Source organism: Harpia harpyja, chromosome 1, assembly GCF_026419915.1.
Source record: "Harpia harpyja isolate bHarHar1 chromosome 1, bHarHar1 primary haplotype, whole genome shotgun sequence".
Classification (NCBI taxonomy): Eukaryota; Metazoa; Chordata; class Aves; order Accipitriformes; family Accipitridae; genus Harpia; species Harpia harpyja.
The window spans coordinates 91588432-91604023 of NC_068940.1; the positions used below are offsets into that span (position 1 = coordinate 91588432).

General features: G+C 47.9%; 1 protein-coding gene across 1 annotated transcript; it reads left to right on the plus strand.

Annotated features, from left to right (window-relative positions):
• Positions 1 to 5500: 5500 nt before the first annotated feature.
• On the plus strand, positions 5501 to 10314 carry BAMBI (BMP and activin membrane bound inhibitor). Its single transcript, XM_052805138.1, has 3 exons — positions 5501 to 5849; positions 8768 to 9058; positions 9513 to 10314. The coding sequence occupies exons 1-3, from the start codon at positions 5774 to 5776 to the stop codon at positions 9929 to 9931; spliced, it is 786 nt and encodes a 261-aa protein (XP_052661098.1). The 5' UTR covers positions 5501 to 5773; the 3' UTR covers positions 9932 to 10314.
• Positions 10315 to 15592: the final 5278 nt, after the last annotated feature.

Below are 15592 nucleotides of genomic sequence, written 5' to 3' on the forward strand. Positions count from 1 at the left end.
ACGGGAGGCTCCTACGGAAAGGGCGAGGAGGACTCTGTGACCCCAAGACCAGTCAGATCTAGAGTGACTCTCCCAAATGCATCAACTCCAGTGCTGCTAGGCTATCTGCACAGGAGACAGGCCTGTCCCGGGAGCATCCGTGCTGCGGCAGGCAGGGGGTTGTAGCCGAGGAGGCTGCAGTCGGGAGATAAGGCTTCGCTGTGGCAAAGGGCAGGGCTGGATACGGGCTGCGGGCAGAGAGCCGGGCTGGGCTGCAGAGGGGCAAGCCGGGCTCAGGCTGTCTCCTTCTTGTGCGTCTCACTTTGTATTGAATGATGTTAAGCAGAGCTGGAGCTGGCGCCTCGGCCTCATTACCTTCAATTACAATAATTGTTGCCTCTCTCCAGTGTTTTGCATTTCTCCCTGGGGCAATCTCTCTGCTGCTTCTCTTCCAGCCTTGCTCCAGCTTCCCCCTATCGATCGGATCGCTCTGGCCCCGGTCCTAGCAGCGATGCCTCCAGGAGGATAGATGCAAATCGTCCTATTGATTGGGAGGAGTGGGAGTGCAGTTCGTCTGGGGGAGGGAGGATTAGTTTGAAATGGAAAAAAGTGATGAGCATGGCAGGAAATGCTTCACTTTCTGGACCCCTTATAAAGTGTCTCTTTATCATGTCCTGTATTTGGGGGGATGCAGATTGGTGCCACCTGGATGATATATCAATCACATGCGCATGGAGAGGTGGATCCTGCGAAGCAGATACTAGCTTTGTTTCCTATTTATTTTATGTGAACAGGTATCACTGAGCATCTCTGGAAGACAGCTCCCCTCCTCCAGTTTGCAGGTAACCGAGTTTCACTGGGGACGTGCTAATTGCTGCTGAAAGTGAGCAGGCCTCCATCCACCTCTTTGAACTGCCCCAGTTACGGGGAGGGGGGGGAATAAAGCTCCCTGGGAGTTATTCACCTGCGGGAACCTGCTCGGCAGCCTGTCTGTCACAGGGGAGCGGCTGGGGAAGGAGCCAGGCTTTGGACTCTGTGTAGTCTTAGCGCCTGAAATGGCTACTTGATTCAGTAAATCCATGGCCAGCCCTGTAAGTGGGAAGCCAAAGACATTGCATAGAGTCATATTATGTTCCCCGCCCCCTGGGCTTTATGTTGAGCATAGCTATTCTAGCTTAACCCTTAATTATTTTTTCAAAGGCAATAATCAGCATAAATAAAGGTAATTCAGTAGAATTAGCTTCTGTGTATCATATCCAAAATGCTAGCAAAATAACTGGAGAAAGAAAGTTGTTTGGCTAGTGTTGAGCAGTTAACAACAAAAAAAATACTACTCCAATTAATATTGCTCCAAAGATGCTTTCAACAGTCCCAGTGCTTTTAACTTCGTATCATTTCCAAATGAGAAACTCCCAGCCGAATCATAATTGCAAGGTGCAAAAAAGAATGGATATGGTGCGTGAACGTTGCTTGTGACACCAATTTGAAATGACTGCAGTGTAGCAGTACTAACCTTCCCTTGCTAGTGAAACCAGCATCTTATGTGGCAGTACTGGCAAACGCCAGCGTGCACATGCAAATCCAGCAGTATGCAAATCCTCAGCTGCCTGAGGAATGCAGGTTTCCCCAGGACAAGGCTGCTGTGATGCCTTGACTACAGAGGTGAATGTAGAATGGATTTCCAAATTGCAGCTGGTATCCATTTCTTTTTTTGCCTATTTTTTTTTGGGGGGGGGGGGGGATGTTGGAAAGATTCAAACAAGCAGAGAATACTGCATTAAGACAGTTGTTGTTTGATAGAGGTAGACGGAAGGGTTACATCTAAACATTTGGGGGAAATGGTGGTGAGTTGCCAGTATGCCAGACAAGTTTATAGAGGGTGAGGAATTCATGATAATGTTCAAAGCTGCCAGATGAAGGAATTACTTTTCACTGCAAACCGTTTTTCTAGGGCTAGTTGCTTAAATCAGGGGCACCTGCAGGCTGAGGTTTTAACTTATTGTTGTCAGTTTTGCAGGCATGCTGCTGCTGGTGGCCCATAAATGGTAGGCAGGAGCAGCAGGGACAGGCATTGATGCCAATTCATGTGAAAAAGAAAAAGGGAATACATAAAAGAAGCAATACAAAGGGAGGAGGTTGAATTTTCTAAAGCTGGGTTCCCAGAGCCAGAGAGCAGCTTTTCTCTTGTTCAAAGTTACATACTCAGAAAGTGCTGCCAGGTTGACCTCTGTCTTGGCTTGTCTTATTTTCCTCCTTGATCTAGGAAAGACCTAAACCCCTCATGCCAGTCGTCCTCTCCTGCCTGTGCTAGGGGTCTCAAGCACATGGAGCTTCTGGAGAATGTGGTAGATGTGGTTTGGGATTTCATCGGAGGGATTTCACCACCTGACATTGGGAGGGAGACTTTTGCCTGGCTGCACTGCTCACATGCTCCTGGTGGAAAATAGTGAGCCTTTTCTTGAATGTGAGTGTAGGGGAAAGCAGGCCCTGCGCTGAGCAGCTGCTTGCCTGAGAGGAGAAGTCCTGGTCTGGAATAGTTTAGGACCTTGGATGCTCATTTGAAACTCATCTTTAAGGAGGACTTATCAGTTCTTAAGTCCTCCTGGCAGAAAATTGGTGCTGCAACTATTAGCTTGTGAAATGAAGAACCAAACCAGCATTTGAGTGGCCTGCAAAGACTCTTTGGGCATATCTCTTCTTTTGGTTGGCAATTTCATCTTCTTAAAGAAAAATTTTTCATCTGTGACACAATTTTGAGCTGATGCAAGGTGCTGCTGTGAGATGCTTCCCGAAGCAGTCCCTTTCCCTGAGATGCCCAGAGGCTGATTTTGCAACCAGGTCCTTCATTCGTGTTGGTTTCAAAGGGTTTCACCGTATCTGGTGGGAGGGAGCAGCCCTGTGCTCTGTGGGGCTGCATAGTCTGTTCAAGCGGAGGCTCCAGGCTGCTCTCCCATGGCTGCTGGAGACACGTCATGCGGCCTCGGGCTCCTGACGCTTTCCTTGATGGTTCCTTGTAGTCATTATCCTACATTCCTTCTGGTTGCAGAACATGTTGTTATTATTTCTTTGTGCTGGGTCTGTCTCCTGTCCCTTTTTTACAGGCCAATCTGGCCCTGTGTGCTCTTGCCTCTAAAACAAAAGCAGATTAGCGCTGCAGAAGCTGAATTATTTTGTTTATGTCATGGTCTGTCAGAGGACCCCACACAATCCTTGCGCAGCTCCCTGAGCAGAGTACCAGCGAGTGAGGAGACACGGTAAGTCAGTCAAACCCTCCTGATGCTCTGGTTTGATCCACAGGTTCCCCAAAGGGTCTTTAAATTAGTTGCTTTGAGGGGAATTGAGGCTGGGGAGTGATCCCTGCAGCCCCTCCGCCACTTGTGGTACATCAAGCACGCCTGTAGCATACAGAATAAGCAATTTTTTACAGTAAATTGTACCTCACAATTCAAACTTGACAGCTGTCAGTGAAATTTGCTGCTCAAAACTGATCTCGAGCACATTGCCTTCTGGTTAGCCTGTCCATGCTCCCTCGGCCAGGATGTTTATAATACTCAGGGAGTCTCTCATGTTACTTAGTGTAGTAATGTGGCTCCACGAATAAAAGCCATTTCCAGTCTGTCGGTATCGCATGTAACAAATGAGATCTGCTAAATGCGCTTGTCACCAGCAGTAGGAACAGAAGAAACAGAATTGCACATGTTGCTGTAATGATTCGAAGTTATAACGAATTATATTTTTGTACGTTTGCAAATGAGTGTCTGATAGCCGGTGCCAGAGTGGGAGATATGGCTTGGCTGATCTTGCTGTTTTTGTAATTTCTAAACAGAAACAAGAATTAGAAAATTACTTTGTGGTGGAGTGCAAATATGTATAACATAAGTGTAAAGACTGCGGTGCAGCACACGTGTATCTATCTTATACATATGCAAATCGCAAGACTCACAGTAAAACCATTATAACGTGTGATGGCATCAGCACTAATTAGCTTGAGATCCAGTCTGTTCCTCTCTGCCAAAGTAAACTGGAGTTATCTCCATCTCAGTTTTCATATTTCCTCCTTTCTCTTTCAGGAGAGGAATGTCTCTGTCACAAGGTATTATGTCCCGAATCGAAAATGTCTTCAAAGGCTCACAAAACATTTCAAATTCAAATTCTAAAGTCATTTTTGCTATTAACGTAGTATTGACAGATCATCCAACAGCTTTCATGCTAGCTGCGGACCCAAATATTTAAAGCATTTTGCCCATAAATGGGAAACAGTCGGTGTGCAAGTGCTGTAGAAATCAAGGCTTATAAAATGTAATGAGAACAGAAAGGAGAAAACTAAGTTAGCAAAGAAATTCGAACTATGGGGCACATTGTTTTCAGGACCAACACACGAAGGAAAACTCTCCAAGCTAAACATGACCCACAGGAGCCGTGTCAGAGCCGGGCGGTGGAGCATCGCCTCGTGCTTCCATCCCCAACAGCAGCTTTACAAAAGGAAATGTTGGAAGGAGAAGAGAGTTACCGTGGGGTTTGTTTGCTAATGGCTCTGACCCACGGGCCTGCCGTTGCTGAGTGGACGTGACAGCAGCGTGGAAAACCCGGGGGGCTGAGCAGGAGGCGCTGAACCCCACCCCGAGCCACAGGGTGCATACCAGGCCGTGAGAGTGGCGTGGACCCGGGGGGATGGAGATGGCAGCCGCACCCCGGTGCCAGCCGGGTTGCCGTTAGCCCCGCGTCAAGCCCAAGCGCAGGTTTTCCATAACCTTGGAAAGGAAGCCCCGGCTGCAGTGAAACTTCTGGCATCCCGGGTGTCGCAACGCTTTTGCACCCTCGCGCAGCCTCGAGCGTCAGGAGCAGAAAAGCCGGGGGAGGGCTGGCAGCGGTTACGCGGGGAAGGCCCGGTGGCAGCGCCGGGAGCGGGGGCAGCGAGCGCGGCCCGGGGGGGGTTCGGCCGCCTCCCGCTCTGACTCCGAAGCACGGGGCTCGCGGCGCTCCGCCAAGCTTGCAGCCAGAGCCGTCCCGCTCGCTAATGAAACTCCGCGCTGCCAGCTGCCTCCGTGAGGGGATTATTTCGAGGGATCTCGGCGGAGCCCGCTCTCCCGCCCCCGGAGAGCCGCGAAACTAACGCGGCGAGCGAGCGAGGGCGCTCCGTGCCGCCAGCGATCGGTATCTCGGCAGGGCCCCTGGGCCGGGGACCTGCACTTAGTGCCCATCATTGAATTAAGCGGGGTTAATAGCCCGCGCAGACGGCCCGCCCGGAGCCGGAGCCGGAGCCGCCGCCCGGGGGCGCCGCGGGCGGGAGCGGACGTCGCGCCGCGGGGTCGGGCCCGCCGCCGGCGGTGGGGGGGGGGGGGCGGAGCGGGGCGGGGGCGGTGGGGCGGGGCGGCCCTGCCCGCGGCGCGCCCCGCCCGTCTCCGAGAGGCGCAGCCAATGGGGCGGGGCGGGGCGGGGCAGCGGGCGGGGCGCGGCGGCCCGGCCCGCGCCCGGCGCCGGCGGTATTTACGGGGCGGGAGGCGCCGCCGCCGTGTCAGTGGGGCAGCGCCCGCCGGGCCGCAGTGTGCCAGCCGCCGCGCCTGCTGCTCCTGGGGACGGGGCCTCCGCCGCGGCGGCAGAGGAGGGAGCGGAAGGCAGAGAGCCTCGGCCGTCTCCCCTGCCCGCCGCAGCGGTGGCCGCGCAACGGCTCTGCCCGCGGGCGAGCGGCTCCTCGGTGCTCCGGCGGGGCAGGGGCGGGCGGCGGCGGCTCGGCCGTGCCTGCGCTGCGGGCTGTGGCGAGCGGCGCCGCGCCGCGGGTCGGGCGGGCGGGTAAATGGATCGCCACTCCAGCTACATCTTCATCTGGCTGCAACTGGAGCTGTGCGCCATGGCCGTCCTGCTCACCAGAGGTGAGGCCGCGGCGGGGGGCCGGGGGAGCCCGAGGGGGCTCGCGGTCTGCGGGGACCCGGCGCCCGAGGGAAGCGGGGCGCCTGAGGGGGCTTGTTGCCTGAGGGAAGCAGGGCGCGGGGGAGCCGTTCAGGCGGCGGGGCCCGCGCTGTCTCGGCAGCCCATCGCCGAGCCTTTGTCGGCGGGCAGCGGCGGCTCGTCCGGCCCGTCCCGCCCCCCCCCCGCCTCCCCACCTGGCCGCCGGTGTCGGCCCGTCCGAGCGCGGGGGCCCGCGGTTGTCAAGGCGGGAGCGGCGTCCCGGCCCCGGGCGAGCCCGCGGCGCCGAGGGTCGGCCGCGCCCTGCCCTGTCAGCCGCCCGCCGCGGGGCTGGGGCTGGGGGCTGGCCGCCCGCGGAGCGCCCTCCCGGCGCAGAGGCGACCCTCCGGCTGCCGGTAATCGCCGTGCTCCGGGGAGGAGGTTAAAGGATAAGTTAGCCGCGGCGATGATGTGCGACGGTATTTATTTATTTTGGAAGGAAGGCTGTAATTAACCCCAAATAACAGCTCTTGCAGCGTGCAGGGGGGAGCCTGCTGGCCCCATCAAAGCGGGCAGAACAGGGAGTGACTGAGTGATGTGAAGTCGCAGATACTGAAACTATGTGCCTGATAATGATATAATTAGGGGATCACAGACTTCTGGCTGCTGTTGACTTCAAAAGCTTTAAGAGAAGCCTGCAGTCTCTCCTGTAGCCATCTTGACTAAAAGCAGACATTTTTCTTTAATAGCTACATACAGTAACAAGAAAGAGGAGGGAACAGAAGGGCATTGTTCGCTGTTTCAAAATACTAAATACCCTTTCTGGCCTTTTGCATAGCACAGGAAGAAACTTTATGAATTGACAGAAATGCAGTTTTAATACAGTAATACAAAGTCCATTCTGTTTCACTGAAAACGTGGCTTTAATTAAAAAGCAGTTGAATTAACCTGATGACTAGCTTGTCAGATTTTGTTTATAAGTTTGTCTTGGGTCAGGAAAATGTAGAATTTTAAGCGTGATTGTATAAACAGTTAAAATGGAAGTATGCGTGTTGTTTCACTTTCTTCCTGTGCTGTGCTGAGACTCACAAAAGGACTGTCGGCTCTGGTGCTTTTTCTTGTTCACATCTTATTTTTAACACTCATACAGTGAGAAAATGATGAAAATTTTTTTTTTTTCAGAGAGCATAGGGGGAAGATTTCACATAGAATGCTTAGAAAATGACTGAGTCTTTTTTCCATAGCATGCTGGATGACAGTGTGTATGAATTCACAAAAAATTAGGTTACTTGGTCTAAAAGCCCAAGGGAGTTGGACTGGAGACAGTGAGACACTCCATCATTTGGCTTCTATTAAGCAGAGTTATTAAAGAGCAGCGGGAACTTCAAGGCCTGGAGCCCGCAGTAGCATTTTGGGGAAAGTATTAAGGTGGGCTGAAGAGGGGGAAGCTAACTCGGTTGGGATGATTTTTAACATCTTTCAGAATGCTCTTTAGGTAGGGGGTGGTAGGAAGCATCATAAGAAGTGGTGGCAGCAGGGAAGCCTGGAGATTGATTTTTGAAGTGCAGACTGTAGAAGGAAGACATCTGACAATTCAGTTGACTTTGAAAGCCTTGGTGCCACTATGGTGGCAAGTACACAAGGCGCATTAGAAGGAGTTTTAAGTCCACTCTTCTAAGGATGGCTCCAAAATCTGGCTTCCTCCTGAACCTTGGATCGACGGCACATTGAATTACATTTGAGTTGCAACTTGCCTAGAAAGAGTAAGATTTCCCTACAGCACAGGACATGTATAATTTGTACCAGAGCAGTTTGGAGAGCACAAAATGAAGAGTTTTATGAAGGGAACTTTTTTATCGCTTCCTTCAGAAATTTTTGAGGTTTCCTGAGAGATTTTTTGTAGAGCCGGTAGAGGATTTTCAGTCTAAGTGTTTCCCCTTTTGACCGCATGTTGGATTGCATGCAAAATTGGGGAGGGGCAAGGGGGAGCTTTTAGCCTTGCAATTTCACCCCATTTTATAACTTTACATTTGAGTTGAGAGACATTGACTCTGGCAAACAGATTAATTATAAACTGCACTCTTTCTATTTTATGATACTGATAAAGAAGCCTTTCTGCATGAATGGCTACTTAAAGAATTTCTCTCTTTCTGGAGAAATTGCAAATAGTTGCCCAGTTTCACACAGTAAAAACCTTCCTGACTGGGAGACTTGGATGGTAATGGCTCTAGCTAATAGCTTTATAAGGTGTTAGTTAAACCTTTTAAATTTTGGCACAGTATTGAGAGGTAATAAACAATTTGGCAGTTCCGATTTTTTTTTTGTCACACAAATATTTAAACCTAGTATTTTTGTTGTGTGCTTATGCCCAGTTAAAAGAAGCATTACCTTTATAAAAATAGAACGCTGTTCCTGTAGTAATGGTTTAAAACATAGATGTGACTTCCTTATAGGACTGAAGGTGTGTTTTGCTTTTAAAACTGGGATTTCATTTTAAATGTGGTTTAATGCAACTGCTGACAGCGAGTAGAAGTAGCTATAAAATGGGCTTGTTAGTTATTTACCTTGGAAAAAAAGCCACTGTGACCTTCCTTGCCCCGCCCCCCCTGCCCTCCCCCAATCCCTGTTTTAGTGAAATGTTCTTGCTTTAATTCAAAGGGCTATAGTACTAGTAATTAAAACAAGTGCCCCAAGGCATTTGCAGGGATTAAGGTTACAACGAGGTAGGCACTGTACAGTGATGGGAAGGAAACGACCCCTGCTCTTGTGGATTTACAGTCTAGAGGGGTACCCCAAAACTGGCACCGAGTTTGGTTGTATGATACTTGCGGCTAATAAGAGTACCTAATGAGGTGTCCTTAAAGGACCAAACTCTTACCTTTCTTGCACAATTTTTGTTTTTTAGGTGAAATCAGATGCTACTGTGATGCTGCACACTGTGTTGCAACCGGCTATATGTGCAAATCTGAGCTTAGCGCCTGCTTCTCCAGACTGCTTGATCCTCAGAATACGCATTCCCCGCTTACTCATGGCTGCTTGGACTCTATTGCAAGCACAGCTGATATCTGCCAAGCCAAACAAGCACAAAACCACTCTGGCACCACCACCGTGTCCACATTGGAATGCTGTCATGAAGATATGTGCAATTACAGAGGACTACATGATGTTTTGTCCCCTTCCAGGGGCGATACTTCAGGTAGGGCATGGAAGCTTCAGTGAAATCTCTCTTCTGGCCATCAGGCTGGTGACAGTCAAAACCTTGTATTTGATCAATAACCTTGTTATTGATTTAGTTGTTAATGGAAGCAGAGACACCAGAGGGAGAAGTGGGTGGCTGGATGTGGGGAGCATCTCAGCTGAGTAGCTTTTTTTGTCTACATTAATTTTAGAGGTCTGTCTTGCCAACTTGACGTTGCTTCTAAGAAGCAATGGCAATGGTGTTCCTGGTTAAATCGGCTATCAGGGTAAGAAATTCCATGTATAAGCAGCCTTAGAAACTCATCTTTTTCTTTATAGGAGTATTTTCTGTAGACACTGTGGAGTGTGTAGCTATGGCTCCTTAAACTTTTCAGTGTGGCGTTTAAGGGAGTTGCTTGTATATAAACCAGCTGTTGATACTGAAATAAGCTTCACATCTTTTCCCTTTGCAGGACAAGGGAGCAGATATCAGCATGACAGCAGCAGGAATCTCATCACCAAGGTGCAGGAATTGACCTCTTCAAAAGAGTTATGGTTCAGGGCAGCTGTAATTGCTGTTCCTATAGCTGGTGGGCTAATCTTGGTGCTCCTTATCATGCTGGCCTTGCGGATGCTCAGGAGTGAAAATAAGAGACTGCAAGATCAACGACAGCAAATGCTCTCCCGTTTGCACTATAGTTTTCATGGACATCATTCGAAAAAAGGGCAGGTGGCAAAATTGGACTTGGAATGCATGGTGCCTGTGACTGGTCACGAGAACTGCTGCATGACCTGTGATAAAATGAGACATTCAGACCTCAGCAATGATAAAATTCTTTCGCTAGTCCACTGGGGAATGTACAGCGGACATGGGAAGCTGGAATTTGTATGACCAATTATTTTTTAATCTGAGCTAAACTTACTCTCTGAACTCTTGAAGGCCTTTGGGTTCTGCTGGACAGGAGCACTTTATCTTAAAACAAAAACTCTCATACATCATCTTTGAGAAACAAAGGACCTCTGCAAACAGAATCTTGGATATTTCTTCTGAAGGATTCCAAAAGTTGTCTTATTTGCACAGAGTAAAATACACTCAAATGTATTGTTTGCTTTAAAGTTATGAAAGCAAAAATTAGAAGTTGTAAACACTGTCACCAGGGTTATCTGAACTGTAGGGAGCTGAGAACTGAGTAATTATAATAAACTGTATGCAAGCTCCTATGTTTCCTGACTTATTGTAAAGATTTTTTTAAAATATATATATTTTGTCTGAAACTTGTTTGTGACTTTTGTTTTGGAAAAAAAATTTTTTTGGGGTGTGGTGGCAGGAAGCAAATCAAGGTGGTATGCATGGTAATGCTGTGCATAACAATTAGATTCTGAAAACAGAGTCTATTTTCCTACTCTGTGAGGGAAATTAGGTGGTTATTTCAGAATGAAAAGTGGCAGCTTTATTGTTTAATACTTCAAGTAGCACTGAACCCACATCCTTGGTTCTTGGCTATTGCATTTTGCTCAACCTCAGTGAATTCTTCTGCAGCTTTGCATGATAACTAATTCTTTCTCTCTGTTAATGAAGAAGTGCTTCGTCTCCCTGTGCAAAACACATCAGAAAGTGGCTCCTAATTCTTTATAGCTGGTTTTCTTTCCTCATCTTACAGTTCTTGTTTTCTGTGATCTTTTTTCCTTTTGTACCTTTTACTTTTTTTTTTTGGGGGGGGGGGGGTGGCAGGGGGAAGGGGAGGGAGACCCCCAAACCACAATGCCTATCCTGCTGTGTGTGTATATATATATTTTTTTTTATTATTATTTTTTTTTCTGCTGGTAACCCCTCTGGGCACAGTGGAAAACATCTGCCTTGCTCTTTTATAGTGTAACTCAGTATCACATGCTGCTACTGTTGTGTGGGACTGAAGAATCAACAGTGTACTCACTTTAATCTCTGGCTCCTCCTTTATGCTGTTCTTGCATAGGTGGCTTTTCTTCCCTGCCAGTACTTGTGCACTTAGTTGTTACTTACTCCTTCAGGTAGTTGGCTTCACATGATCATTTCATTTATTCAGTACCTAGTTGTTAAAACCAAACAAAACCTCTGGATTATCCAAGGAGCTTATTGTATTTATTTTTCTTGCTTTATTAGACTTTGTTGTGGTAATTAAAGTAGACTTGCTTAAAAGGCAGATGCCACATCATGGTGAAAGAAAGGTCCAAAATGCTGCTGCAGGAGATAAAACTTGGCAAGAGTCTAGTATTCATCTTATGTTTTAAATAGCTTTAGAAATGCTTCTGCCTCCTGTTCAGGTTGTAGAGTTGAGTCCCTGCTGTTGCCACCAGTGCAAAGGGGATGGCACGAATGGGGTTACAACAACCTTGCAGCAGTGCTCTGATCTTCTATACTGCTTGCTATGGTAGATTGCTTTGGGATATGCAGCCTGAAATGCAAAGGGATGCAAACAAGGGAAACCTGCCCCTCTAGGTCACAAGTTGGTGTTTCTGGAAGTACACTTAAACTATGCAGTAGGCTTGTTGGAGATAAGTTGGTCACTTGGCTGTGCAAACAGATGTAGCGATATTGCAAACTTACCTGTACAGTTAAGCACTCATACCGCCTGAGTACAGTGAGAGCCTTGGGAATGCCGAGGTCCCACTATGCTCATGTTTGCAATATTAAATTATATGTTAGAAGGATTAGTTTCCCCTATGTACCTCAAGCTGCTGACTCTTCTTACTTCCTGGAAGTGCACAGAGAGCTGCTTTTAATGCAGAGAACTGTGTTCTCTGATTTCTGCCTTTTTCTGCAGCTAAAGTTTAAGGAATTACGTGGCTGCAACTGCTGTTGGAATCTGGCCTGTGGTCTTCTGGCTGACCTTTCAAAGTGCTGCTTTCCTATAAGAGCTCAGCCCTTCCTTTGCACTGATCTGAAAGTCTAGGGCAGTTGTCCTGCCAAGCGTATTAGTTTTGGGAATGACTGGCTGGGAACTTGGTGCTGAAAGAGACAAACCTGAAATACTGTCCGTCAGGCGTAGCTGCACCAGTAGTTATGATGACTAGACAAGTTAGAAGATCTGATGGCTAAACCTTTCGAGTGCTTTCTCCAGAAATCCAAGGGAGCATGTTGTATAGTCGTTTAAGCATCCTGTGACCTTCACCACTCATTTGCTGCTGATTTGAATACATAAGGGCCTATTTATGCTTGACATTAAAAGGCTAGTAAGACCAGGATGCTCTAACTGGCTCCTTGCTGTAGTGATCTTTTCTTCTTTAAAAGAGATCGTGCAAAAAAAAGAGATTGCCTTCCCCTGCAGTCCTGGGAGCAGGGCCATGAGTCGCTGGGGGTGGCACTCAGGTTAGCAGCTGCCGTCTCCTGGGGCTGTTCTGTTACCTGGTGTGGTATGTATAGCTTAGGTGTGGTAGCTGATATGGCCCAGAAGTTTCTGGGCTGTCGAAGAGTCTTCTAAGGATGAAATCTGGATTTCCAATTTATTTTAAAGCCCATATATTCAGGAAACTATATTATGAGCTCTGGTGTCTTGTCTGGCAGCAGCTATGTGAGTTAATGGAACAAGCCCCAAATCTTTTCACTGAAACTACTGACTGCAGAGTCCAAAGGGTGTTGGAGCAAGCAGTAGCCATCTGCATCGCTAGTAAGTGTTTCTGTAGTGGCTGCTTACGTTACCTGCAGACCTCAGCAACAGCAGCTGTCCATTACACTTTTTAGAAAACCTGTATTCCTGTGACAAAGAGGGACCTTAGTAATGTTCCGTGGGCTTCCCAGCTGCTGGGTGCCGTACTGGCGTGGAACAAAGCAGTCCTAGGCACCGACTGCATGAGACCTAGTGGGGCTGGGAACAAACATTAATTAATAGCTGAAGAGCCTGGCCAGAGGCTGGAGGCCGAAGAGGTGAGACGACGTGATAGCTAACCTTTTAAAATGCATTTGACTTAGGAGCCTGGATTTGTCATTGTGCTATGCACTCTCAGATTTCCCCTGCAGACAATAACAAACACTCCTTTCTTTGAAAACTCTGCAAGCCCTGGAGTGTAAGGAGGACAACCCTCTCTATTTCTAACTGAAAAATCTTTCGGATCGGAATAAACGAAATCAAACGTCCACGATGTAATTTAACATCCCCCGTGCTTCTCTCTTCCCTGATTCTTTCCTCAAAACAATAATGGTTGTGGCTTTTCTTATGTCTCTGCTTCTCCCGGCTTTGAGAGCCGCTGGGTTGGTATGTCTCCTCTTAACTCCTGCTGAACTGATTCTATTAAAACCCCCTTACTCCACAGGGGGCTTGACCTTTTTCTGAAATACCAAATGCATCTGCTTTGGAAATCACAAACTTCTCCTCCTCTAAAGAGCTTGTAAATCTGGTTTCAATATTGGGTGATTACAGGCTGTGCAGAGAGCTTGAAAGTAAGCAGCCACTTCTGGTAGCAGAGTGCTGGAGCTGGGCTGCCTGAGCTGAGCTGCGACTCTCATTTTTCACCCCTGTGTGTGTTTAGCGTAAAGCCACTGACGCCAGCAGATTCACCCCGGATTAGTGGTCGGGTGACTGGCCAGGCTCTGGTCGCAGGACAGCTTACCTTCTCTTATCAGGACCCTGGAATCCAGTTTTTGTTGTTGTACAACCACTTGCTCTGTTGTAAATCCAGCGATCTCATTGCAAGTGGATGCTGCCCTGGAGGACAAACACCCAGAAAAGCCTGGGGAAAGAGCAAGGTTTTTCCTTAGGTGTAATGGATGCATCTGCACCTTCCCTTGCTGCTGTTGTGATCGTTAAAACAAGGTATGAACAGGGAAAATACATCGCCAGGCTGCCCGTGTGGGATGGGATGTGCCTGTTAGCTACTGGTCAGTGGGGTTCCACAGCGAATAAATGAAAGAAAAATTTGGCCTTCTCATTGAAAAGGAGGGGGATAACGAGATTATCTCCCAAGGAAAAAAGATCTATGGTCAAAAAAAGACCTCCATAATAAGGCAGAAGTTGAGTGAATAAAAGAAGAAGGTCTCCGAAGGAGGCAAAGTTGTCTTTATTATTTTTTTTTTCAGATGCTTTCCCACATGGAGATCAATGGAAGCATGTTTGTTTTGTTCCAGTGGCTGGTCACTTCGCAGGAAAAAACTCGTTTTGGTTCTAGAAGTTACTCAGGGAAGTGGTATTTTGGATCTGTCACTGTATTTTATTTCTGGGAAAAGAAAAAAAAGTTGTGGAGAGGTGCTGTAAAATTACGGTTATCTCTTGGGAGGGGCCCAGTGTCTCCAACATTATGAATTCTGGCTCCCTCTAAATAAACAACCAACCTTGTTTTCTTTGTTTCACCTCTAACCCTTGTCTGCAGCCTTTACAATCCCAGGGGGTGAATCCTGAAGTAAAACAAACTGCGAGGGAAGGAAGCCGGGAGGGAGCCGCAGTGCCTGCAGATTAACAGAGCCTTCTGCTCTCCAGCCAACCTTGACAAAAGGATTCAATCCTGAACTGACCTTCAGGGGGAAAAGCAAAACAAAAACCACCTTGACTTGAACTTTCAAGACCGTAGGAGTTTAATGCTCAGTTTGATGTCTCCTAAAGGGAGCAGGGAGTTAGAAATGCCAAACACCTGTTTCGCAAACCCAAATCCTAACAAGTTATCAGAAATCTGAGTCCCAAATCAAATGGCTTTGAAAAATTTCAGATTTGCTCATCACCGTTTCCAAGTCATTCATTGTTGCTAAAAGGGCCTAAAAATTTGCTTTTTCTTCCCCAGTGTGATTCTCTAGGCAAATATATAACATCCAGTTAAGGAAATAGTGAGTTCTGTTGAAACATCAATATTTAGATGCAACATTTCACTGAGTATTTCTGCCTGAAAGCAGGACCTGCCCCACAGCCCAGCCCTGCTCTCTTCCCTGTGGGCAGGAGGGAAGAGAACAAGTCAGCCCTGACTTTGTGAAAAAAGTAACTGGCATGAATTTAGGGTGAGACTCTTTTTTAAGAAGTTTTTATTAAAACTGGAATGTTACAGTATTTTTCTCTGTCTAGTTATCACACTACTATAATACATCAATGGCCATGCAGTTGGAAAAAGCTAGTGAAATGCCTTATTTCCCTCCCCTTGGCTATCAGCTCCATTTAAAAAATACTGACTTGAGACAACTTGTTAAGAACGGAGCCTCTTCTTTAATTGCTTTTTTACCTATTAGATTAAACTTTCAGGATAGTGTCTGTGGAGCAGCAGGGGGATGAGCGCTTGCCTTTCTTTTAATTACATTTCCATGTTTAAAAGGAGAGCAACCCAAAAAAGGTAAAAGCGGCATCCTGACGAACTTTTAGTGTCTGTCTGTGACAGAGGCTCTGGATGGCGGGGGACCCCCAGCCCAGCAGTGCAGGTGGGGGTAGCCAGCGTGGCCGCTGTGCGCCGGGCTGGTCTCTGCTTCTGGGATCGTTTCACCCTAACGGCCTGCGGGTTGCAGAGGTAAATCCCCTTCCTGTCACTTGGGAAGAAAATATTGGTGCAGTAAATCTCCTCCTGGCACTTGGCTGTGACAACGGGGAGGGATGAACAGCGCGGGCTC

What these genes read in the sequence shown, in the direction of transcription:
- BAMBI (XM_052805138.1), top strand. Translation starts at nt 5,774, where the DNA reads ATGGATCGCCACTCCAGCTACATCTTCATCTGGCTGCAACTGGAGCTG. An exon ending in GGCCGTCCTGCTCACCAGAG is followed by an intron (nt 5,850 to 8,767) that starts GTGAGGCCGCGG and finishes TTTGTTTTTTAG; the next exon opens with GTGAAATCAGATGCTACTGT. An exon ending in TTCCAGGGGCGATACTTCAG is followed by an intron (nt 9,059 to 9,512) that starts GTAGGGCATGGA and finishes TTCCCTTTGCAG; the next exon opens with GACAAGGGAGCAGATATCAG.